General features: G+C 30.8%; 1 protein-coding gene across 2 annotated transcripts; it reads left to right on the forward strand.

Moving 5' to 3' along the window:
- The first annotated feature begins 414 nt into the window (after positions 1–414).
- Positions 415–12,678, forward strand: LOC132740747 (fibropellin-1-like). Of its 2 annotated transcripts, none has more exons than XM_060728714.1 (9): positions 415–658; positions 5,330–5,412; positions 5,856–5,952; positions 7,126–7,335; positions 7,850–7,957; positions 9,043–9,198; positions 10,151–10,255; positions 11,838–11,963; positions 12,306–12,678. In XM_060728714.1, exons 1-9 carry the CDS (start codon positions 595–597, stop codon positions 12,368–12,370), a joined length of 1,014 nt encoding a protein of 337 aa, XP_060584697.1. In that variant the 5' UTR covers positions 415–594; the 3' UTR covers positions 12,371–12,678. The 2 variants fall into 2 exon arrangements, with proteins under 2 accessions (XP_060584697.1, XP_060584698.1); XM_060728715.1 differs by having other exon boundaries at positions 447–658; positions 9,085–9,198.
- Positions 12,679–26,944: the final 14,266 nt, after the last annotated feature.

Below are 26,944 nucleotides of genomic sequence, written 5' to 3' on the forward strand. Positions count from 1 at the left end.
AGAGAAAGGGAAAGGGGCAGAAATATCATATTCAAATGCTCGTTCATTGGTTAATTTTTTCTGGGGTTTCATATTATGACAACAGGGAACGCGCTGTCATGTTTGACTATGATACAAAAGAGTAAGAACACCAAAACACTCGGCAATCTGATTAATACTCGGGGGCTACGCCCCCTCGTACAAATCAGATAGCCTCGTGTTTCGGTGCTCTTTCTATTACATATATTCTCGGTAGCTAGGCAAGCTACAAGTATATTAAATATAGTATATACGGAATGTCCACGTTCCGACAATGGTTTTATAACGCTCTGTCCCAACATATTTTAAAAAAAATGCAGTGTAAGAGGGACGTTAAATAGTGTGGTTTTACATCATTTAGTTTAAACAACATTCTTTTTGACAAACAAATGATACCGTTTCAACGGTTGAACTCTTTCGTTTTGTTATTATTATGACACATAATCTAAAAATATGCTTGACGCAGGGAAAATTACACGAAAAGAGTTATTTTAGTACAAAAGATATGTCAGTTATTTTTTTTCTTTAAACTGTATTTGTTTGCTAGGGCCTTGTTAATTTAACATTTTAAAAATAATGGAAGGTGTTTTTCAAACAATGTTAATGGTGATTTTATTGAAAGGTCTTTATTTCTGTTCAGGTAAGCTATATTTTAAGTTACTCTTATAAACCTGTGTTAAGAGTTTGCACCTCTTAATTATGTTTTTTTTGATTCTGGAACATTTTATTATTTGTTACATGTAAATAAATATATTTGATATTGTATCATATGTCTCACAACATAATAATTTAACTTCATGTATTTCGTGGTTTGTTCTAAATAGTCAATACTATCAAAATCATTATTTCTGACATTACTGTCAGATAAACATTACCGTACAATATACCTAGTAACAGTATTTTTCCATTCTTTCGAAAAGGTCATTGTGAGTTTAATTAAGTTGAAATATTAAGTAAGAAATGTTTTAAAGCATTGAAAGTTCTTATCACCAGAGGAAAGTAGCGCGAGATCATTAATTATTTGTCATAAAAGTAGCAAAATGTTAACGATGTAGTATTTTGATATCCATACAAAATATTTAAGTACTGAAACTGTGCTAATTGCTAAAAGGCATAAGAAGCAAAACATGATTCTGGGAATTGGCCAATGCAGTAACTATCTGGAAATTCTAACGCGGCATCAGATAAAAAGTATTTCTGAGGTATAATCGGCCTTTAAGCAGCATTAACACTATTGATATTTAACATCCGTGATTTCAGATTAATTTTTGAAATTTGTAACAAAAAGTCGCAATGGTTTAATAAAATATACGCGTCATAACTGCTAAATGTACTTAATGACGAAAATATTGACATACACCAGCTCAACATCTTAGAACCATTCTTAAAGTTCTTCTTTTTCTTGCTCATTTTTATGTCAAATGCAAAGACAATGCTTTCTAATAAAAAAATGGACTGTACAAATGTATGATTTTCATACAATGAGGGTAGTTTTCCGATAAGTATTACATTAAATAGGGGGTCGAACGTATAACGGTGCGATACTTCTTTAGGCGAATCGAAATCTTGCGATACGGACTAATGGCCTTACAAAATTTAAATGAAAAGGGGAATGAGCATGTTTTTTTCTCCAAATATTTGTTGTATATTGTTATTTCTTGAAGAAAAGTATTGTGCATGCTAATCAGAACTTAATATTGTATGTGATTGTCAAAATAAAAGATTATATTTTAAAGTATTTGTGAAGTTATTTAGGTATTCGTTGCTGCAAATTCAACTGTCAACCTGGTATACACATGCAAACAAATACAGTATCAGTAGTTTTAAAACGATATATTCGATTATTTTTAAGTCCCAGCATGTTTATTTTTGAAAACAAAACGATATGCATGAGAAGTTTTGTGTTTGTATGTTTATCATATGTAAACCACACTCTCAATAAAAACAAAAGTGTCAATTAATGTATTATACTTCGACACTGTAGTATAGTTAATTTTAGCAACATACGAGAAGTGGATCTACTATTGTATTATATGCACTGGTCGGAAAAAAACGCTTTCCATCCGCTCCCACGTTCATTCAATACCTTGAGAAGTTCATATAATAAAATGTGTTTCTGGCACTTTTATTATACAGGCTGGAAATTAGTCTTTCATTTGCCTAATTTTCTACATTCTGCCATACTCATTTGTTTCCTACTTTTTTACACATATTCCTACTATTCCTACTTTTGAATAAAAATGAAACTAAAACGTGTATATATCAACATGTAAAAGTTGCATAATGAAATATACTACATAATATTAAGACTGATTATTGGTTTTACTATTGCTAAGGTTCCTATGTAGTCATTTAACACGCATCTGTGACCTCTTATGCAAGCTAATGCCTTTCTAAATGTGTGTGAACTGCTGTATGTTCTTGCCTTAGTGGCAAGTTGGAGTTAAAAAGCATTTTGCAATTTAATGTTGCATTTTATGTGAATGATGTGCGCTGTAGAATTTCTATATGCCTAAATAATGTGCAAACTACGGGGGTGGTTTATGCACCTATCGATAGGTGTGGTAGGAATACTAGGATTAGGATACCTTTATTTTAAATATTTAAAATTTCATATGAAAATAAAAAGAAAAAGAAAAATTAATCACAAACAAGATGCAGTACAAAATAACAACTGTTACAAGATTCTTATTGTTAGAAAGGGCGATAACATTTTGAATGAAAATAAAGTAACTATGAACCTTGCCAGAAATTGAGTGATGACAAGAAACATAATTATCTAAGATATAAGAGTGAAAGTTACTTTTTCCACTCCTAAGTATCACAGGTAGATATCTAATTATTAAAATTTAGTTCAAAAAGTAACACTTACTCAGATGGTGATACGAGCCTTATTTGAAGTATCTTTTTTCTGAAATCCGGAAACAGACACATATATGGTACCCATCTCAGTATAATCATAGGAAATCATGTACAACAGATGTGATGATGAAAATGTATCAAACCTTTAACAGCGTTCAGTTATTTTATGCCACAAAAACGAGCGTACACTTAAATATTTTTACCTGAAAGCGTCTATGTATATCGGAGCACAAAGGTACTTGCTATGCAACTCAATTATGATTACCCTTATAGAATAAAGAAGGAACATAAATTAATTATAAGCTTGCATTTAGCGATTTCATTTACCAACACAAAATCAATTGCTGTCAGTTTACCTTCAATCACTTTTTTATTATGAATTTATGCCTCTATAATTTTGATAAAATGTGTGTCAGTCCTATCGTAACGTTTTCAATACAAAATATGCAATTGTTATCGAAGATTTATGACGTAATTAGTAAAATAAACTCACTCTGACGTGTGTTTACACTAATTAATCAGTCGAATTGTCACCATCGTTATGTCGTCACTGTCACCATCGTACTGTCGTTCCTATTCAACATCATACTGCCGTACTGTCACCAGCGTATTGTCACTATCATACTGTCGTAATGTCGTACTGTCACCATAGTACTGCCGCACTGTCGACATTTCGCCTTCCTGTTAGGTATGTGCATAATGAAATGAAAACATTCCAATATCAACAAGTCTAATTTAACAAAGGCTGTAACAAACGTAAATTCTTGTACTGATTTATTGGTGAGAGTAGTTTGAAACTGTTAATGATATTTTATGAAAATACTATATTTGACAAATAAGCTAATTACACCATGTCTAGATTACGCTAAGTATGAAAACACTGGTGTACATTTTTATCATAAAACTTATTTATGTAGATAGATTTTGATTCTTTTAAGTTCCGATTTTCCTTGATAATTAATCTAATAGAGTATGTTTTATAAAATGCCTGTTTAAATCCTTAGTTTCGGAAGCCATGTTGAGTAAAAGTTTGCACATGCTCGACAGGAAGGGCACAGAACGATGGTGACTGATCGACAATACGATTGTGACAGTATGGCAGCACAATTGGGACAAAATGACAGTATTATAGGCTGTCACCATCGTGCGGTCGTGTTTCTCCGTCGTACTGTCCTATTGTCACTATCGTTTCGTCGTATTGTCATAATCGAATTGTCATGTTTCGCACTTTCCGTTCTCAGAGAAAAGCGCTGGCCGTAACGGAACACCATAAAGAAACACACCGTTTTACCGGCTCGAGTGATATGAGATAGTTGCAGTGTATGTTGGGCTCCAGTGTTGAGAGATAGGTGCAGCCTATTACGGGGCCACAGTGATGCGAAAAAGCTGCATTGTATTACGGGCGCCAAAGTGATGCGAGATAGCTGCAGTGTAATTCAAGCTCCAGGGTTGCAAGATTGGTGCAGCCTATTACGGGCGCCACAGTGATGCGAGATAGCTGCATTGTATTACGGACGCCAGTGATGCAAGAAAGCTGCATTTCATTTCGGGCGCCACAGTGATTCGAGATAGCTGCATTGTATGACGGGTGACAGTGATGCAAGGTTGTTGCAGTGTATAACACGTGCCAGTGATGCATGATAGCGAGGTGCGGAGCGAAATCACAGTACTAAGCATGGTCGCGGGGCAATATTTAAGAAATAAAATGAAGAGGGCTTCGCCCGCGCCCAAGCTAAAAAGCGTATTTTTGCTCCGCGCCACCGCCATTTTAACTTTTCTATTTTAGACTTTTCTCTTGGCGTGGTCACGGGGCAAACCAAGGATAGCACGAATCAGCCATCATATATTTGTGTGTTTGTGTGTTAGATGAAAGCTTTAATTTCATTTGTGAGCTTCACAAAAAGTATTCTCGCGAGTGGCTTACCATTGACGCTGCATTACATGTTTTCCTAATAGGCTATGTCCGGAAATTAACATAAAATGTATTAAAGTTATTTTTAATAAAACTACAAAACTATAAAATATAAGCGGAAGGAGTTTTTTCTGTTCCATTATGTATGTCTACAAAGCTTTTTTAAAGCTGCATGGCTACCGATGACCCAGATGTTTAAAGAATATCATACTTGATCAAAATATACTAGGATCGAACGAAAAATAAAATCAATTTAAAATTTAAGTAGTAATTTACATGTCATGTGCGATTAAGAACTGATTCTTAAGCACTTACAACGGTAGCTATATTTCTACTGTGTAACTAAAGCAGAATAGGTTATTTCTGCATGTTTTTTACTGTTCTTTTTTAAATTATATCTTTGTTTACTTCAAAATACGTTTGAATACAATCTATTCTTTTTTATAATAGCAGTAGTCTGGAGGCTTCCTGCTTTAACAAAACAGAAGCAAACCGGAAGCAATGAGAAATCTAATTTCTAATTTAATCATATTTCAGGAGACTGTGAAACAGGCTGGAGGGGTCTAAATAGTTCCTGTTATTATCTTAATAAAAACAAACTGAGTTGGACAGATTCTAGGGTAAGAATGATTATGTTATATATTGCTGCAGTATTTATCACCATATTTCTACCGCGTGACTAACACAAACAGGACATTTTTGTATATCTAATTAAACCTTTTTTTATAATTCACGTGTATTATAAGTGTCGTTTGCAATGTGTATATTACTTTGATGTTAACTTCACAATTCGTATATATTTCATTTATTATTTAGAAACATGAACGAACAAGTCAAACTTGCATTTCTTTCTTGTTATAGATCCGTAAGGAGTTTACTTGCAAAGTCTTAATTAACCTTATTACCAATACAGTTTGCTTTTCCATGTTAAAAATATTATCGCTGAAGTCTGCAATAATCAATAGCATCTTGGTTCTTTGTGATAGGAGACCATCATTTTAGACCCTATAAGTAAATGGAATAAAGAGTGTAATATTTATGTTTTTTTTTTTCTTTAACAAAGAAATGGTGTTTCGAGAGGAGCAGTTATCTGGTAGAGGTAGAAAGTGATCTTGAAAACAATTTCCTGCAAAAAATTGCTTCTGATGCAGGATACGATTGTAAGTTTCTTCTCACTACCTTCTGTTCGTTCAGTGTATTTTGCTGCTTTCAAGCCGATAGAGAAATTATATTTAGTGATATGCTCATCCTTGAATAAAATATTTTCATTGCAAACAATTCATTAATTTCTACAAACTTCGCACTGAGTATGTCTAATATACATAGCAGAACGTACACACTATATATGGGACTTTGCGTTCCTTATTACGGGTCAATTAAAGCTGGTGCTTTTTTTTAACAAAATTAACTATTTTTAAGGACACTGTATATTCATAAATTGTCTACATAGTGCTTTAGATTTATGCCATAACATAATCGACTGTGTAGCTATCAATATTTCAAAAAATAAGAAATGAGCAGAATATAGCTTTAAGATTTATCGTAGTAATAAAAATAACCACAATGCTATCATTGATAACTTATCTTAACATTTATTTACAAACATGTATTTGAGTTTAAATGATGTCTAAACTGGGATTCGAGCTCTTTGTTACAATCTCCATAAAGCCTGAATGCACCAAACACGAAAGCAAAAGCCAAGTTTTCACTCAAATTATGTTCTGTTCTGTTTATTAAAAACTACAGTACAAGGAATATAGCATGTAGCGATAGTATAAAACGAAATCCATTTTGTTTAGACCTGAAGAAATCGTAACTGTTCTCACAAATTTAATTATTGATACGTTTAAATGTTAATCAAAACAACGCAGGTATATATAACTACAACAACTACAATAAATATAATTATTATTATTTTATTGTAACTATTATCATTATTATATTAATTATAATTATTTTTGTTATTACATGTACGGTGTATTTTAATTTTTATAACATATTTGGCAATTTTGAAAAGAAAACTTAAAAAAGCAGCAAAATAAATATAATTTTAACGCCAGTTGAAAACAATTAATTAATACCAAATAAGAAAAGTTTGTATTTCTGTATAAATTATAATGAAGACTACTAATAGAGAAAAAAATGACATGGTCTGTCAAAATATTTCTGGCACTTTATAGTTATTGTGCAGTTATTGACATACAACTTGGCTCGTGAATACATGAAGTTGAAATCGTGAATTTGTGTATTCTGTAAGCTGGTAACTTGTAGTTAGAATTGAGAATTCACAAAGATCAAGTCAAAATACTTAATTTCAAATGCATTGTTTGCAGGCCACAATTATCACATAGGTTTATATAAACACGATGCAGATGATACATGGAAATGGAACACCAGTGGAAACTCTGTAAAGTACAGATCGTGGTATAAAGATCAACCAAGTGGCGACGGACGGTGTGTGCAATACGCTGGGAACCTGTATCAGTGGAACGATGTCCCGTGTCGCATAAATCATTGCTTCATATGTGAAAGAACTCAGGCTGGTAAAATGAATTTAGAATATAGTCAAATAGTAGCAAATGTCAAATTTTATAGGCTCAGTGAGGTTGTTACTGTGATCATTAACACACACACACATTCATTTAATCTCAATATACTCTTTCCTAAAAAATCTCTCTAATTGTCCATCCATCCATCCATCCATCCTGCATTAATTTTTATTTTTTGAACATGATGGGGCAAAAATAAATAATGATAAATAATAGTATTCAGTGTGCAAGACGAGCATTATATAATAAGCGTTTAAACATTTTTGCTAAAAACGTGCTATTGATTTAACTTGAATTGTTTTACAAAATGATTGATTTTGTGTATTAATAATCATTATTATTATTATTATTTGTTGTGTAGTTTCGCCGTAGTAGATATGTATACAGCTTCGTAGATACATTTCAATACATGTCAGTCAAATAATGGTCGAATAAAATTTGTTTGTTTGTTCGATGTTTTCTATTGTTATCCAAAATTTAGAAATTGATAAACTAGCCTTTATTTTAGACAGTTGTTCACCCAACCCATGTTTAAATCAAGGGACATGTGTGCAAGAACTGTTGAACTATACATGTGAATGTCCGCCAGGAATTTCTGGTAAAAACTGCGAGAAAGGTATCTAACAGTTATTACTCCATCTTTAATGTAGCTACAATAGCTTTCTTTTTCAGGAATAACTGCCAAAGGAGCTTTTAATAATAAGCGCTGTTAAACGCTAGAATAGTATAAATTTTACAGACAAATTGTTTTATGCCCGCCTATGTTTCTACCAAATTATTGGTCCCTACTTGGTACCAATGGACATATCCAGTGCAGTTGTATGCAAGAAAAAATATGTTACTGGCTATCCAATTGCTTCTATTGGATAACACATAGGAACGCATGTGAGAACACATAGTAACACAGGTAAAACTGTATTTGAGCAATTGACCGAGTTACTAATATAAAAAGCGGGGTCATTTTTTTTTCGCAGTTTAAAACTTGAAAGGTCCATTGGACAGCCAATCAGTAAATTTACATTGTACAGTAACAGTAAATACATGAAAATTTCATTCCGATAAATGTCTAATTTTACTCATGCCTTTTTTAAGAAATCGAGTATGGTAATATCTTAAATGCAAGTCATTAATATCGTTTTGATTTGATTTTGGTATCGTTTGGAACTTTATTACCAATCGATTTAACTTAAATGACTAAAATTCCTTAAAATACTATAGCATGTAACTAGTTGTCTCTCAATAGACATGTACCTATATACCTTCAATTATTTAATGAATTTCAAGTATCGAATATTAATGATTAAATTATAGGAAATTTAGAAAAAAATGTCAACAATGGCTCATTTTTCATAAATATTTCAAATATGCATAAAACAACAGAAATTTGTTATTTGAATATTCTTAGAAAATATTTCAGAAAATGATGAGAGAGTTTTAAAGTGATATTGTATGAACACATACATGTACCTGCATTTGATGAAAAATAACATTTTGTTCTAGAACATTTTATTACCTGTTATATATTTAATTGTCATTTTGTATCAAGCACTTACCAACAACTTATATTTTTTATTCTTCGGTATGTTTCCAAATATGATACTGAATATTGTCAAAACAAATACTGATCATCTATCATAGACCAATTGCATTTAATAATAAAAAAAAAACGTATTTCTTTTTTTAAAAAAACTATAAAATCAGTGACTATGAATACAAATTACGCAATAGTGAATACAATTTCAGTGGTTCTGGATTGTAGCCTAAGCCCCTGTCGAAATGGAGGCACCTGCATTCAGGCATTGGATTCTGACGTTTGCGTGTGTAAACCGGGGTTCACTGGGGCCAACTGTGAATATGGTACGTTTTTTTTGTTGCTTATAACTCATGAATATATTTTGGATTTATTCTGCCATAGTATTTAAAATTCACATATATTGTCACTGATTAATAAAAATATGATTTCTTTATGTCCGCCTAGTAGCATTTTCTTTTCAGTCCTATATCATTTGAACCGATGAAAGCACATAAATATTGTTGTCAGAAATGTTACTAATCATTAGCCAATGTGCTGTGCAGAGCTCAGGATAAACCTTCTTTGGATCAAGATGAGCCCCGCCGCCGGAGTTGCATGATGTATATAGACTTAAAAAACAACAACAAAAAACAAAGAAATAAAATAAACAAACAAAAAACAAACAAAAAACATATATTTAAGTCCTATTGTATGTCTCAGGCTTAGATATTTGACATGTTGTTTTTTTTTTCTGGTAAAAATTGCCCTTTGGGTCAATATCGGCCCAGTCTCAGCCGGGGGTCATTTTTTTCATATCGACATTTACAGGGTAGAGAAATACATTCAATGCTTATTGTGCCGGGCGTTAGTCATTGTGTATAAAATATGTATCTTGTTTATTGGTATGTTTTGTACACCAGTTAGTCTTGTTTTACAAGTTTTAGTGAGGAAAACGACGCATTCGTTAGGAGCCCCAAGTCAAATAATCTTGTAAAAATGAATTTTGGTCACTATTAATTTAATAAACACTTATGGACATGCTTATCTCTTAAATGAATTGGGTCATGCTTTTTCCAAAAGATCCCTTTGACCGACAGTGATGTTTTTGTCTTGCCAAGCTAAAACCTTATACCTGGAATGACGTTGACATTGCAATATGATTATGTCAAATCTCCCGATTATCATTACTTTTTTGTGCTGCAAAATGAAAAACAAAAATGAAGGAAGTATAAGAAAAGTTGCATAATTACGCTTATATAAGTATATTTATAAATCTGAAACTGTTATGTTTGAAAGGCGAATGTACCATGGATCTGTGCCACAATGGAGGAACATGCATATCAACAGTGGATAACTACACGTGCGCATGTGCGAATGGATATACTGGAAACACATGTGAGGGTAAATATCTAAAATATAGTCACAAAAATGTATACATCTGTAGAACATAAGAAAAAAAGGGATAATAAAACGTTATTGAAATATTTGTTTTCTGTTCCAAAACAACTATCAAGTTTATCAAGCGCGACTTATCCAGAATATAAATTGTCCGCATGTATAAAATCCTATGATCGATACAATACCTTAGCGTGATGGCTTGATTGGTTGAACCAAAAAGCGTTATTGAATCATATGCCCCAATTGTTGCTTGCGCGTGAACATACAAAATATTAATTTAGTGACTTTACATAATTCAGAATAAATCCAGTACTGCTAAGAACTTTGATTCAATCTGCAGTAGAAGAACAGTGGATTAAAAATGCACGTATTGTCTTAGTTTAACGATGAATGCGTTCTTTTGAAAAAGATAAAGAAATCATGTTAGTTCCCTATAGTTAACAATAAAATTTAGAAAATATTTATATATGGTTTGGTCGTAATTCAAACAAGTACAGTAAACTTCACTTACAGCGAACACGGTTATAGCGGTTATAAGGAATAATTTATTTTGGCCCGAGTGTTGCCCTTCTTTATTTCATATAAAATATTCGTTATAGCGAACACTGTTATTATCACTTATAAGTAGCTCATGTCTTAGTCCCATTGAAGTAAAAAGTACAGAAAATTACACTTTTATAACGAACTCCAAGATATCGGCTATCCTTAAATAGATCATCGTTCTCGTATATTGTTGTATATTCTTCAAGACATTTATTAAAATGAATTTGTATAGCAGTACGTTAAGGCTTTCAATTTGGAATGATTTTAGCACCTAGATAAAACGGTTATAATGATACCTTTTATTCTATTATTTCTTTTCTTGACTAGTTTTGCACTAGTAAAATAATTATGATTATTTTTAATCGGTTTTTAACATAATCACGCATGCTTGGAAGCATAATCCATTGACAATTACAAAGAACGCTTGATTAATATAAAAGAAATCTATATCTTTCACAAGTAAAAGTCACCCTTAAAATAGAAGATATTCAATAAAGAAAGGAAGGAAAAAGGAAGGAAAAATCGAAAGTCTTGTTTATTCTTAATCATGGAAAGAAACGAAAATCACTGTGTTCAGAAACAAAATATGATATTTTATAGGAAATTGAGAAAGGGAGTAAAACTAAAACTGAAATAGCAAAGGATTTTGAAATTCCAAACAGTACGCCCTTGGGTATTATGCCTCAAGGAGAAATAAATGAATATTTGTTCTTAATCAAATGCTACGATGGTAAAGAATCAGTTCGTTATATGTACATTTGTTCGCTATAAAAAAACCCTGATACAAGAAACTAATTCGATATATGCTTACAAGAAACTCCGGATATAAGAAACAGATTTTGAATGTCCCGATGAGTTCGTTATATGTCATGGTTTAAAAAACATGTGTTCTCTGATTCACAGTACAGCTGCAATTAACATTATTGTCATGTTCTACTTTTTGAAACTTTTAAATTACTTGAATAACATAGTTGACAAATTCACGGAACCATTTCTTGCATAGGAATGACAGTGGATAAAATGTTTTTCTGCTTAATTTCAGGGATAGATCATTGCTTATCCGACCCATGTAAGAATAATGGTATTTGTTTAAGTGGTAACAGTGGGTTTGAATGCGCATGCGTAACCGGCTATGAAGGCACACTGTGTACAAACAGTGCTTGTATAGGTACACATGTTTTTTTTACATTTTATGGTTTAGATTTCCATCTTCTGTTCAAACAGTCTGCGTACTGCTGTTTTGTTTAAACAATATGATATTAATAAAATTAACTAAATAAATGCAATATGATTTCTAGGTTTTAAACGCACACAATATTTTCTTTATGTAACCACAACATCCTCTCTCTACGTATATGTTATTTGTAACAGTAGTTTATTTTTTATACATATTTTGTGAATTTGAATCGCACTTACTAGTGCGTAATATCATTCAAATTATGTCAGCTTTGTTTGTTGTTGACGTTTCTTTCTTTCTACTTTTTTAATGCCTGATATTTTATCATTTCAGTGTGTTGCTTTCAAAGAGTGTTATTGGCCCTTGTTATAAAGACAGTGTTGCAAAATTACATATAATGAGAGTGTTGCAAAATTACACGCGCTTATTTAATCAATCAAGAAGCTTGGAAATTTACTAAATTATTTACAAGATGTACATTATATTCCAACATATCAGTTTTGCAGGGTATCAGTGACATTTGTCCATATTTTTATTCATGTGATTGAACAGTTTAACTTGCATCAAATGACAAATATAATTGTTACATAACTGTTACATCATTGCAAATCTGTTGTAGAGAAACAGCAAAGAATATGAGCTGCATTAACTTACATATTATTATTTCTTTTCAAAAGTGCTTCGTTTAAAAATTTCGATACATACAGTTAAGATGATTGTTTCCTACTTGACATTAAGCTATAAAATTTAAATGGCCATGCTGTGGTTGGAAAATGTTCCTTGCAAATTTCAGAATAATGTGTACAGTCAGACTAAAAGAAAAAGTTATTCACTTTCAACAACATGCATTGTACAGTTTTCACACAATCTATCCTATCTACACTTCGATAACGGCCGGTTTCTAGAGCTAGATTATGACTGCTTAACCTAAAGGATGCAAACAGTTTCACTAATTTGTCTCTTTTTATTTTATTAATATGCGTGACAATGTAGGATAAAAGTGTACATCTGCATTAGAATTACCCTGTACAACATTTAAACCAAGATTATACAATAGCTTTTTTTTATAGATAGAGCCCAATGTTGATTATTATTACTATCATGACACTCAATAGAAAATAACTTTTAGAGATTATTCTTGGCAAATAACTGATAAAGGCAATCTCTCTAATTCACCTCAAACAGCGTAATTTGAAGTCTGCGATTTAGGAAGTTAGCTGTATGGAATTTACCTTGTTGCTATAAGTCAATGTATTATTTATTGTTTAGTAACATTCGTTCATCTTATATTCATTTCAAGTTGTGTATAATATTTTGGGCCCTATGAATCAGATCTGTGCCAGCATCTATCTTTACAAACCAAACTGAACTTCTGTTTATATGACCGTTAAATAAATACATGTATTTACAAAATATATCACTACAGAAAGATGTTTCTACTTTACTATTTTATTGTGTATATAAATAGAAATACTTCTGCAAACAATGAAATATATATACTCTTTTTTATAAGTAATCTCATCTATACATATTTAAAACATAGACAAATATACAACGAAAACAATGTATAGCCATATTAGACACGTCATGTACGTCCTAATTCTTTTATTTTCACCAACTTTAGATAACAAGTTGGCGAGCATCCTTTTATGTGCGTGAGGCATTTAACTTCCTGATGAAATATTTTAATATTTCAAATGGAAACTGAAACCGTAGAGAATAAAAACTGTTAAAGACAACATTTATTTTCTTCAACATTGACATAATACGCATTAAAAATATTTTAAAGGACCTAAATGATCGTTCGATACTACATCTTAGCTGATAAATACGATAACATTTAGTTACACTAAATCATTTAAACTGTTGTGTTTGTATTAAAGCCATACAGATCATTTTAAAGCAATTTTTTTCTTGATTGTATCTCATGTTAAGTTATGATGAAACAAAAGAACAATAACAAAGAAAAAACTTGTTAAGCATTTTTTATTACAATACAGAGACACCTGGCTATGTTTTGTTTTTCTAATAGTAAATAACTTTTGAACTTAAAATTTTCAAGGTTAGACTTCGTGCAATTTTCTTACAATTAATACATGTACTTGATGCTATTTTCATTACTATAGATAAAGACAATAGAAGTACAATTAGTTTAGATGTCCGCTAAATCCCTTATTTTAGCATATGTAGCTATATTTTATCTCTGGCGATCCTTCGGCCAAAGACCTGCACTTTGATAAGCTCGAGAAATAACGCCTTCCGTGTTTCTTGCACTTTGTCTGGATATTGGTCACTAATACGATAATCAGTATTGTTCAACAACATTCTAGCTTGTTGTTTCACCAAAGCTTTTATATTGTGGGTGACTGCATTTAACTACAATGGGGCGTGTTTTGATTGACAGAAATTTCCCTATTCTAGAGCAAGATCAAATGTTATGTTTTTCTTAGCATCTGACATTTTTAAATTATTTTCACAAATGTTGAGAATTTCAACAGTTTTCATCTCGTCTGTTGTTAGCTAGGGTATCCTCTGGAATGTTAAAGAACAACAAATTGTCCCTCATCGATCGTACTTGCAATTCTACAATAGCATCTCCTTATTTTGAGTTGCTTTGTTTTAAATAATTCAGTTCACCTTGCATGCTACTACATCTTTGTTTTTCATCGCAGAAAAAGTGTCTACATATTTATGTTGAGAACTGATCCTGCACATGTGGATCAAATGACTTGTTTGTTTCAAGTTCCATTATTGTTTTATTCGAATCAGACATTTTGGATTCAAAAGTAGTGATTCTATGATTCATTGAAGATATTTTATAGTTAACAACAGACGAAAAAGCAAAATGTAAATTTGAAGTATGTGGCAAAGAACTATTGAAGCGATTTAAACACGTTACGTGTAGTTTATGCACGTGAGAATAACATAACCAAAAGTAGTGCACTGTTACTCTCTCGTGATCATAAAATAAGTTGGCGTTGTTTTTTTTTTCGATCTGATAAAATTATTGAAATTATCATGTTTCGAGGGAAAATAAAGATATTTGTAACTGAAATGAGTGTTATGTAGACGTTTATGCTATGAAGTAAAATGTCAAAAGAAACAAGCAGTATCTTTTAAAAAAGATACTCGGCCAATGTAAAACTGGTTGGCTTTGATATGTCAATTCTTAGGTTTTCATGCAAAGTCATATTGAAATGTTAGTATGGCTTGCATAACAATAAGATAATAATTTATTGTAGGGTTATTAATCTTAAAAATTGGAACAATTTATAAGTATGTGTTTCTGTGATTCGGTAAGTGAGTTCAACATCAACACCAATATCTACAAGTCAGTAAGGCAATTATTTTTATAAATACTTGATTGATATGCAAAAATATATAAAAATATAAATATGATTTCAATTGAACAGATCAATAATCATATAATATATTAGAAACTAGAAACTTATTAAACATCATAAACTAAGAACACCTGATTAGTTCTGAGATCTTTTTTTTTTTTTTTTTTTTTTTTTGGAACAAAATTTAAAACTCAAGTCTTGTGTAAAATAAATTTGTGTAAGTAATTAAGTAAAATAAATTGTTTACTATAAAAATGTTATGCGATCTGGATGCAAAAAGTATTTTAAATAGAACTTAAATATCTGAGCAATTGAACTAGAAAGTTTATTGACTATCCTCTACACTTTTTATTTATTTTAGAATTATCCTTTACTTTTTATGTCATCGGCAATAACTATACTTTACATTTTAGAATCAGAAGAACTATCATTTACATTTTATTTTTGAATTTCCAATAAAGTTATAGTGTTGAAATGCTATCCTTTTTTATCAGAATGAAACAATGTAAACTACATTGAACTTTATTAAGATTAATTCAGACTTTCTCAAAATTATGTTTCTTCATGAGTGAATATAGATATTACATTAATTCATGTTAGTTATGGTCAATTATAGAATTGAGATCATTTTCAGTATGCTCATTATAAACAACATAATAAATTTTATTTCGTAAGCTACCAATCCTCGTTCACAACCGTTACGAAGAATTTGACAGAAAAGAAATAATAAGCAAATTAAATTTCTTTTAGCAGGCAGTCACACGATTGAGCAACAAACGAGCAGAAGGCGAATGGTAAGACGTGCGCTTAGGGATCGAGTGGTCCTGGGTTCGAACCCCACCAGGGGTACTGCTATTTTCCTTGAGCAAGAAATTTACCTGCGATTGCTTCACTTCACCCAGGTGTAAATGGGTACCTGCGAGGGTGGTATAATTCCGTTGCGCCAAATTGTCGGCTGCACTAAGCGGAGTTAAAAGACTCCCCAGGGAGATTGATAGATAGATACTAGTAGCCTGATGACCAGGGGTAATAGCTGTAAAGTCGGTGAACGTGCGTTAGCATGAAACTTAAACTATAAAATGCAATTACTTTTTATTTTTTACAATATCTACATGAGGGACATACAAAGGAAATCGCGGCATCATTCGTCTGCCTTATTCGTAAATGGCATCTACTCTCAAACTGTGAAAACAACGATAATAGCTTGTCGAATACACATTTTATCCGAATTAACAACAATTTGTGGCATTGTTCCATCTGTAGATTTGAGTGACGCAGCAAAAGTATAGAAAAAAGATAGCGCTTACTCACATCACTCAAAATTGCAGATTGTGGTCAACCATTATAGTGAATACCATCATGAATATCTCTTACGGCAATTCAAATCCGGATGCAACGGTAGCTATCTGCAATTTACATGTATTTTTGCTGTTTTTAATGCTTCAGAGGGATCACTTTTGTCGATAATTAAGAGGTATCATACGTATCATATTATGGAACACATCTATAAGAAGAGGATCAGAGTCTTTATTTAATCGTCGTAGGCATAAAGTCCGAGTGTTTCTTTCAGACTTATGAAAAGTTCCGACAATCAGTCTAGGGAAATGCAAAAAATGGGAATGTTCTACAACTGTTTCAAGAAAGATTTTAAGTGCTGATTAAGCAATTAAATTTCACCTTTTTAGTTACACTTCTCTGCTTACAATATATATCAAACCATTGACTCTGTATTATACACATTGACACTTTAAACAGAAATATATGCAAACATTGTTAAGAAGAATACTTTGGAAATAAATGGAAAATCGTTTTTTTTACTATTTTAAGCCCGATTGATGAAAAGCGTTTAAACGCTTTTCATTTTGGCAGTTTTTTTACAATTTGAATAATTGTTCTGGAAAAACGAAGTGCGCGAATGATCTGAAATTTTAAACAAAGATTAGTGGTCTTAACCAACATCAAATGGTAGATTTATCTGAAAAAAAATATTTTCAGTCTATCATGTCAAAAACACATCAATGTAGTCACTTTGAGATTATATTTCAATACAATACAGGAAGAAGATGTTTAAAACTAAACAATAAAAACTTAATCGTCACCAAATCCTACAAAATAACACCATAAAAATCACCGAGTTACAAAACGTCAGATAAATTATAAACAGTCAATAGGCATGTAAAGTACACGTAACTCTATACATGCGCACTGAAAACGAAAAAGAAGAGCAAACAAACAGGAAGTTATTATACATTGTATTGACCAGGATTAAGATTTCAGAAGCCGATGTTTATAGTGGTCAACAGGTTTATGAAACGACTCAAAACAGGTAAAATTTAAGTTCTTTTATCAAAGTTTCTTAAACACATTTCTTCATTTCTAATACAGTAATAATAAGTTACTTACACTCGGATGATTCCCTATCTGTTCGCTTGTAATGAATTAATCAATATAATTTTTTGTATCAATCTATAAAAACGACATGTGTATGTGACTTCATAAAATTTTGGTCAAAGATCATCCCTTCCTGTCACAGATGAACACGATTGTCATATCAGAAATGACTGAAGACTTTAAATAGTACTCTTAATCAAGTGTTATAATTGTAAGAAGAAATGGGTGAAAAAATATGTTTTTTAAATAAGCAGGGACATCGTTTAAATAAATTGTAACACTTGCCCAATTAACATGCTTAACATCTTAAATTGATGTGTCCATCTTGAAATGATTTCATCCCGATTGAAAGATGGACACACCCATTTAAGATGTTAATGTTATCGCATTGACAGATTCTGAAGCTGTCAGCAGGTTTGAGTTAGACAACTTACATAAAGTTTATGGAACATTTTAAAATATGTTTAACTTACAAGTGATCACTTCTGTTTACTTATTTATATCAACAAGGTCCATGGATTTCTATCGATTATAGACGGTTATTATCCCTTGGTAAGGTCAATGTCACAGTAAAGGAATTTTTAAAGTTAATTCAGGTTATATTCAAATTTTATTTTTCTACTGGTTTCGTTTAATTATACATTAATTTCATTTCATTTACATTTCAAATACTACTTTTCTTAAAATAATTTCAAATCTAGAACCATTTTTGTCTAAGTAAAGTAAACTACCCCGGTAGCAAAATTAAATGTAAACAATCATTGTTAACGTCTACCTTCTATCTAATTAGCTGTAATTTGAAACCAACTATTCTCTTTAAAGTTTCTTTGTGTTTTGTTCTATACTTTTTTATTCAAGTTTAAGTAGAGTGTTTTTTTTTGAAAGACCTTATTGTTTGCATGGCTATATCATATTGCCTTTGTATATTACATTGTTTTATTATTGGTTTTAAAAGGACACGGCTTTAGTTACGTGTACATTAAAGCTGTGATAAATATAAACATAAGCTGTATTTGAAATGTCTTCCGATTTACATTTTATTATTATTATTATCATTATTATTATTATTATTTTTATTATTATTATTATTATTATTATTTTTATTTTTATTATTATTATTATTTATTATTATATTATTATTATTATTATTATTATTATTATTAATCATCATCATCATCATCATCATCATCATCATCATCTCATCATCATCATCAAATTATTTTCATTTACTTTCATATCATTATGATATTATCACATTTTGTAACCCAATCAATATAATTCCTATTTTTCATACAATACCTACATCTTTCTTATGATAACGATTACTATTGAAATAAAAGTTTCCTTTTACATTCATTTTTTATGTAATCCTTGGTAATACAAGTGTTGTCCAAAATTCCCAAGATTTGACAAGTTTGTCTTGGGTTTTCCAGCATTTGTAGACTTAGATATTTCACTTGGCCTTTAACAAGATTTCAAAGGTTTTCTTGGCAATGTTGAATTCTGATCCTTTATTTATCCCGGCTGTTTTTTTATTTTATTCCAAATTCAACAGATCTATTAAATTAAAAGGGTTCATTTTTTTTGGCCCGCTAAATTTAACCAAAATTTCGTATAAGGGAAAATGGAAAAAGGGATTAAAATTTGTCGATTTGGGGACAAATTTAAAAATTTCCATCCAGTATCTAAAATTTTTAAAATAACTTTAATATCGTATCATAAATTTCCCAGATTTCCCTGTTGCAGTGGGTATTTCGTTTATTTTCTTCACTACACGTCCCGTTACAAAGGGATTAAAAACATCAGTCCTTTAAACGCTTAAAAAAATCCCCTTTGCTTTTAAAAAATCGTTTCTTCTATTTAGGGGGACCCTTCAAATTGGGGCCCATTTAAACCCTTCCCTTGGGCCCGACGTTTGGGTTAAAAATTTTCCGGGGAGACTGACAATCGAAATTGGGAAAAGAAGACTTTTTCAACTTTCCCCGTTATTTTGGGCTTTTTTTTGGTTGGGAAACCCCTTTTTTTTAGTTTGAGGCCCTTTAAAAAAGTATCATTATCTTTCCCTTTTTGGTTTTGGATTTCGGCATATTTTAAAATGTTTAAATGTTTGTTTTGTTTTTTTCAGAAAAAAGTCGGGGGTTCCGGAACGCCCCAGGAATTTCATTTCACAATTTTTACACGAATTTTTAATTTTAAAGATAATAAATTTAAACTCTTATTTTATTGGTGTTAAATAATTTCATTTTGGGTTTAAAAGGCGAAGACAATGCCCCTTTTCCAGAGAAAATTGGAAAAAGTAATGGCAATGTTTAAAAGGGTATGATAGGCCGGGGGTATAATTTTTGGGGTCGCTCCGAAGGTTTCGGGCAAAATTTGATCTAAAAAATCAGTGCCGACAAACCCTTTAAAGGGGTACCAGGGATTAAAAAGTGGTCAAAGTTTTGCAAGAGGTTTTACCAGAAATACAAAAAATTTCCGGGTAAAATTCCTGAGATTTTAAGGGGGGATGATATTTTCCTGGATCCCGTCATCTTGAAGTGATTTAAAGAAAAATCTTTTGATTTTTTCAACCACGGAAAGTTACGGGAAATTAAAAAGACCATTTGCAAGGGAAAAGATCGTATCTACTACCCAAAAATACTGTAATGAAGATTTTTGCCTGGAAAAGGGGGGAAAGGGATGGCCCTTCCCGGGCCCAAGAGGGTCAAATGGGAAAAACTGATCAAGACACTGGGTTTCTGGATTACACTGTAAATTTGGGCCCTTCCCAAACAAGGGGACTGGAAAATTTAATAAAAAAAGGGAGGATGGCCTCAAAACAAAACCCCGAAAAAAGAAAATTTCATGAATATGGTTGTTTTGGGTTTTTCCCACCGGGAAATAAATTAGGGGAAAAGAATTTTAATGGGAATTTTCTTCTTCCCTTTCGGGAAAGAATCTTATTTTAAGGCCCCAACATTTGTACAATAAGATGCCCAAAAGTTTCTAATAAAATTTTTTGGTTAAAAAAAACCCTTTTTTTAAAAGGGGGGCACAATTTTTAAGTTCATGGTTAAAAGCGTTTGCTACAAAGGTAAAAATTTCCCCTGCCCTTTTTGAATGGAAAAAAGCCCAAACTTTTCACAATGCCTGATAAATTTTTTTGAAAAAATTGGGGGAAGGTGCGTAAAATGAAAAAAAACTGCCCTCTTTCATAAAACCAAAAAATTTAATTTTAAAGGCTTTGGGAAAATTTTTGGGGACGGGAAAATTTAGATTACTTAAAATTTGGTCGTTAAAGCTAAATTTGCCTTTTTTACTAGCCCAAAGTAATAAAACTAGTGATCTAAAAAAATAAGGTTAAACAAAAAATCGGCCCTTAAACCACTGATCCCTTGGGTCTTTTTGACACCACTCCAAAAAAGTGTCATTTTTAAAACAGAAACGCTTATTGGACACTGCCCTAATTTTGCGTGGGGTTCCAAAAAAAACATCTAGACAACGTGTATGATTCAAAATTTAAAAATCGCAGGAGGGGTTTTTAAAACGGGTTTTTCCCGAACTCTTTTACCCAAATAAAAACAAAGAAGAAATTAAAAGAGAGGTTTACAAAACTTTGTCACCGTTTCTGTTCCCTCCCTTTTTGGGGCTTTGCAAGCTGCTCGGTTGAAAAGGACCTTTATATTTTTAAAAAAATGGGTTGAAGCGAGGACTTTCTTTCAATTGGTTTTTGATTCTGATTTTTTTCCTCGGGCAGGCTTAAACTTGCTCATATTTTTTTTTGTTTTCCAAAGGAAAAAAAAAAGTACAGAACTATCTGAATGAAACCCAGGGGTAAATAAAGATTTGAACTTTAGTAAAAACTAAATTATGTAGATTTATCTGGGCCATGGATAATTTGGAAAGGGAAGTCGCCAAGTTTTTAAAAAGAGAGAAATTTTAGGGGGGTGGAATACAGGGAGCGTTTTGTGTTTTTCTTTTTCCCCGGGTGAGATTTAAAAGGATACCCAAAGAATTGGGGGTTTTGAATTTTTTATGGGGTGAATATTTAAAAAACCGGGAAAAAGTTTTAGGGAACCCGGATGGATTGGGGCTGTCCGTGATCCCCCCTTACCTTCATTTCCTACAGTACAAATTTAAAAAACATTTTCACGATGAAGGCGGTGAGCAAAGGGCGTTTTTAGATATGGAACAGTCAATTGACAGAAACGGAACCTTTGTCACCGAGAGACAGCATTAAACCTGCTTGGTCATGTAGGGAAACAGAATAATCAACCATAAAAGCTTTGCAATGTTTCTAAAAGTCACTGATTTAAAACCCAAGAAACAATGCAGCAAAGTCTCATTTGCATTTGCCTTGCAAGCCTGTTTCAGAATAAAGATGAAGTCACAAAATAATATATCAACGAAAAATGGAGCAAAACTAATGGATTGAAAGACTGTAGCATCACAATACTTCTACATGTTCACATAAATATCAAAACTATGTCGATTGAAAAATTAAAAAAAAAGTAGGGAAAATATGTTCAGGGAATAAATTTTCAAAGGGTTTTTATTGTAACACGCATATTAATTGTACTGTTTGACTGTACTACAGAAATATATATACGGTATGGTACATTTATGGAGAATGGCATAAAAAGGAAAAAATTTATTCTTCTCTGCATCGTCCCTCTGTTTTTCTTTAATTTATTATGCATTATTCAAAGCGTCGGGATTTGTCAACTTTTACTATTTATCTCAAAAAAAAGATCACCCGGATGAATCAGATACCGAACAAAAGTTTTTTTTTAAAACAAGTCTGTTCCACGCCTTAAATGACAGACAAATAAATTTAAGTTACCCGGATGTAAATGCACTGCAAAATCTAATCATATTGCGTAATCATATTCATGCAGGGTTTCCTTCTAATGAAATTACAGGTGAATGTAACTTTAAAAAAACCAAAACCCCTTCCATTTTTTTAAAAAGGGGTTTTTAATATCGACGAGGGGGAAATGCCCCCAGGGGGTTTGGGTTTGCGCAAAGATTCAAAATTAAAGAAAAACGGGTCCCAAAAGGGGTCAAAACACTATCAAATAAATTCAATATATAACAAGGGGAAAAAAAATTTTATCCCTAAACACAATAAATTAGACTGTGAACGGGAAATAAAACTGAATATTTTAAAAACTGAAGAAAATTTTTTTTTTCCAAAAACTATACAAGATTTCATAAGGAAAAACGGATATCCAATCTTTTATATTTTGAAAAAAAAAAAACCTCCCCCCTTAAATAAAAAAAAAAGATAAAAAAAAAAAAAATAGAAAAAGAAAATTTCCGCAAGACAACCAACTCAATTTTTAGTTTTTTTAATAAACTTACTTTTTATAGGATTTTTTCTGAAAATTTTTAGTCCAAATAATTAATTTTCATGGACCCACAATAAATCAAAACATTTTTTCTTTTAAAAAAGAAATCGTTTTTGTTTGGAGAGAAAACATGTTTTTAAAACAAGACCCCTTATAGGGGCCTTTAAACTTGATAAAAATCCCAAAAAAACAAGGGGTAAATTTTTGTATAAAAAAGGGGAAAAAAAATTGACAGGTCACATAGTCCTTTTAAGAAAGTTTAAAAAAGAAAAACATGTTCAAATGCCTCTAACACAACAAAACATACACCGTTAAACAACAATTTTTCAATTTTTTTATTTCAATACTTAACAGGGCGGGATTGCCGGAAAAGCACCATAGGAGCAAAAGGGAAGTAAACAGAAAAATTTTTTTTATCCGGGTTTTAAAAGGGTTTTTAACAAAGATTTTTTTTATTTTAATTTACAATATTTTTATTTTTCTTTTTAAAAGATAAACATGAAAGGCAAGGGGAAAATATAATGACAACAATAAGATTATATTTAAGATTGGACAAAGCAGCAAACCACAAATCGGTAGCGCCTTGGAAAAAAGTTTTTTACACTCCGGCTCCTTTAATAACATATTTTACCCAACAGGTAGGTATCACAAGAGGAATACAGAAGGATATTATTTTTAAGGGAAATTTCAACATTATTTTTTTATACATGGGGAAAAACATTTTTTTGTTGAACTTCCTATTTTTATAACTTTCCCATTTGAAATTAAAAAGTATTTTATCACTAGGTTTTTTTACAGATTTTTCTATAACCTTTTCGTATAACAAGCTTTTATCACAAATACTTTTTTTAACTTCCTTAAAAATTTTTAATTGCAATTTTTTAATCAAAATCTAAAAAAACCTTTTCCATCGTGCTTTTTCTATTTTTTTCGGAACCCCGCTGGGGTTTCCCCGCAGTGTTTCCGTGATTCGACATTTTTGGGGGGGGGATTTTTTGTTTTAATGCGTGTTTTTTTTTGATATTTTTCCTTTTTTCTGTTTTTAACGGGACGAAAAAAGAATTTCCAAATTTAGTAATATCCCCTTTACCCTTTAAATTTTCACGAAAAGCATTCAATTTACATAATTTATACCCCCCTTTTACAAACTTTCACTTTAAAAGGGTGAAAAATTAAACCAATATTTTACAAAAAACTATAAATTTAAGATAAGAAAAACCGTTTAGTAAAAAATTTTTGTTTTTATCATGTTAGTTTTTTAAAATTTCAAAAAAATGAAACATTACAAAAAACCTTTTTTAGTTTTAAAAAGAAAGAAGAAGTTTTATTTTTTTTCCAACAGAGGGTTTTGTTTTTTCAGGGAAAATTTTTACTTCAAAAAACTAAAGCAAGTACGCTAAAACCAAAGGGATGGGAAAAGGAGTTTTTAAATTGAAAAAAGAAAAAATTTTTTAAAACGAAATTTTTTTTTTTTAACAATACGACAAACTTTTTTTATTTTTATTTAAAAAACACTGTAAAAAAAAGAAAACCCATTTTTTTATTTTTAATGACAAAATATTCCTACGCAAACGGGGGTTTTACAAATAAAAAGCATAATTTCTTTTTTTCGATTTAAAGTTGATTTTACAGACGAAACCCTTTTAAAAGATTGATGTTTAAAAAAGAACAAAAGGGAATAGCATTTTTTACTATATTCCGCGAATTTACAAATTCGGAAAGGGTAACCCCCCCCCAAAAAACACTGCGATTTGAAAATCAAAAAGTACCGATCATGAAAAATTTTAATAGGAACCGAAAGGTCGTGGACTAGCGCAATTTCCACTACCCTCTTCAAAGCCCAAGAAGCCGAGCCCGGGAACATTTTCCCTTTTTTTTTTTCATTTAAATTTTTCCAACCCTACGTAAATTTATATTTATTAATAGCTTCTAAAACAATTTTTACGTGAAAAATTATAAAATACAAATCAAAAAAATTTGGAACAAAGTAATAAAAAGACATCCAAATTTTTTTAAAAAAATATTTTGACTTTTTAAAAAAAGTCTAAAATTCCCATTAAATGAAAAGAAAAATTTTAATATATACAAAAAATTTTTTTAACCCCCCCCCTTAATAAAAAATTGTGAACGCCACCCCCCCGTTATCTTTTTTCAAATTTTTTATTTTTTGGTTTTTATCCTTGGAAAGCTTCAACAGAAATAAATTTTTTTATGCACACTTTGGTTTTTATTATCATCATTTTTTTTTTAACCCCTATTTCCTTTTTAAAAACTGAAATTAATTACACTCAGAATGCAAAAATTTTGCCCTTTAACGTGGGGGTTTATTTTTGTTTTTTTGCGAAAAACAGCAATACGAAAAAAACCCTTTTTTTCCCCAAAAAATCGACTTAAAAAAGCATGCTTTTCCCGATATAAAAATCCAGGTTTAATTTTCAAAAACGTTTATACAGGGCTACAATAACTGAGGAATATTATAACGAATTTTAATACAAAAATTTTCCCCTTTTTGACTTTTTCCCCACAGCGCGTTTTTTTTATCCCAAAGAAAAGCATTTAAACCGATTTTAAAATCATTTTTAAGAAATCAAAATTAATTGTAAAAAAGAAAAAACATGACCCAATTTTACGAGTTCTGGAATCTTCCCAAAATCTCTTTCCAATAAAATTTTCCCCAAACCCCCAAATGAACCCTTTTAAGCAATCAGGGACAATCGTCAAGATGGCGGGGGGGTGCTAAATTTTTAAAAAAATTGAAATTTAAAAATTTTTTTATATTCCCAAATAGGTTTTATTATAAAAACCTACCAATGAATAATCGTGTACGGGAAAAACCCAGTTTTAACTTTTGACGGGGTAAAAAGATAACCCGATTTCAATATAAATACTCAATATAAATTTACCTATTCTACTTTTGGTAATGAATTTTCCAACAAGCAAAAAAGAAAAAAATCAATATTAAGTGTAGAAACATGTAAAGATTGGGACTACAGAATTTTGCGCGACCCGGGTTCTTTCCAAAAAGCATTAATTTTAGAATTTGAATTTCATTTTTTTTGAAAAAGGGGGAAATTTGAAAAATTTTTTTTTTAAGCAAGTCAATTTTTCCCAAAAAGAATGAAGCAATATTTTAATGATTTGATATTAGTGTAAAAAATTTTGCAGGCTATTTTTAAAATTTTTCGATTTTGAAAATTTTTTAGAAAACATAAATAATAAAAAAAATTTTTTAAGTTGTAAAAACAAAATTTTCAACATACAGGACCTAAATTTCCCTCACGTTTAAGTTCATTTTTATTTTTTTTATGTTAAAGAAGTGGGTATATTCCATAAATTTAACGGAAATAACCCAAAAATTTTAACTTTAGGGGTTGTTTAAAAACCTTTATTATTTTGGTAAACTAAAAGAAAAGTTTGCGTCAAAATTTTTATTTTCCTTCTTTCCCAAAAAATCTATACTTACGGAAACGTCCACTTTTAGGGGGTTTTTTGGGAAGTTATTTTTTAAATTAAAATTTGGAAAAATATTATAAAAAAAGATTAAAAATAAAGTTTTTTTTTTTTAAAGCATTTTTGCTTTTTTTTTCATTTTTGGACCGTATTTACAAAAAACAATTTTTACGAAAAAAAAATTTTTTCTTTTTTTGCTTGGGAAAATTTTTTTATTATTAAGTATTTTTTAAACAAAAAATTTAAAACCTTTTTTGACAAAAAAATAAAATAATTAACAAAAAGATAAAAAAATGTTAAAAAATAAACAAAAATTAACAAAAAAACCCCGTAAAAATTAATCTCCTTTTTAACGGATTTTTTTTGCCCCCGGGTGAAATGTTATCCATGACTAACAATTACCAGGGTTTTTGAAAAAATTTTAAAGTTAATCCCCTTTTTTATTTGTTTTTTTTTC

This window comes from Ruditapes philippinarum, unplaced genomic scaffold (genome assembly GCF_026571515.1).
Source record: "Ruditapes philippinarum isolate M1 unplaced genomic scaffold, ASM2657151v2 ctg2345_1_1_1_1, whole genome shotgun sequence".
NCBI lineage: Eukaryota > Metazoa > Mollusca > Bivalvia > Venerida > Veneridae > Ruditapes > Ruditapes philippinarum.

Coding starts and splice junctions, on each gene's coding strand:
- LOC132740747 (XM_060728714.1), top strand. CDS start 595: ATGGAAGGTGTTTTTCAAACAATGTTAATGGTGATTTTATTGAAAGGT. Junction 7,958..9,042: donor TGGTAAAAACTGCGAGAAAG/GTATCTAACAGT, acceptor CTATAAAATCAG/TGACTATGAATACAAATTAC. Junction 10,256..11,837: donor TACTGGAAACACATGTGAGG/GTAAATATCTAA, acceptor GCTTAATTTCAG/GGATAGATCATTGCTTATCC.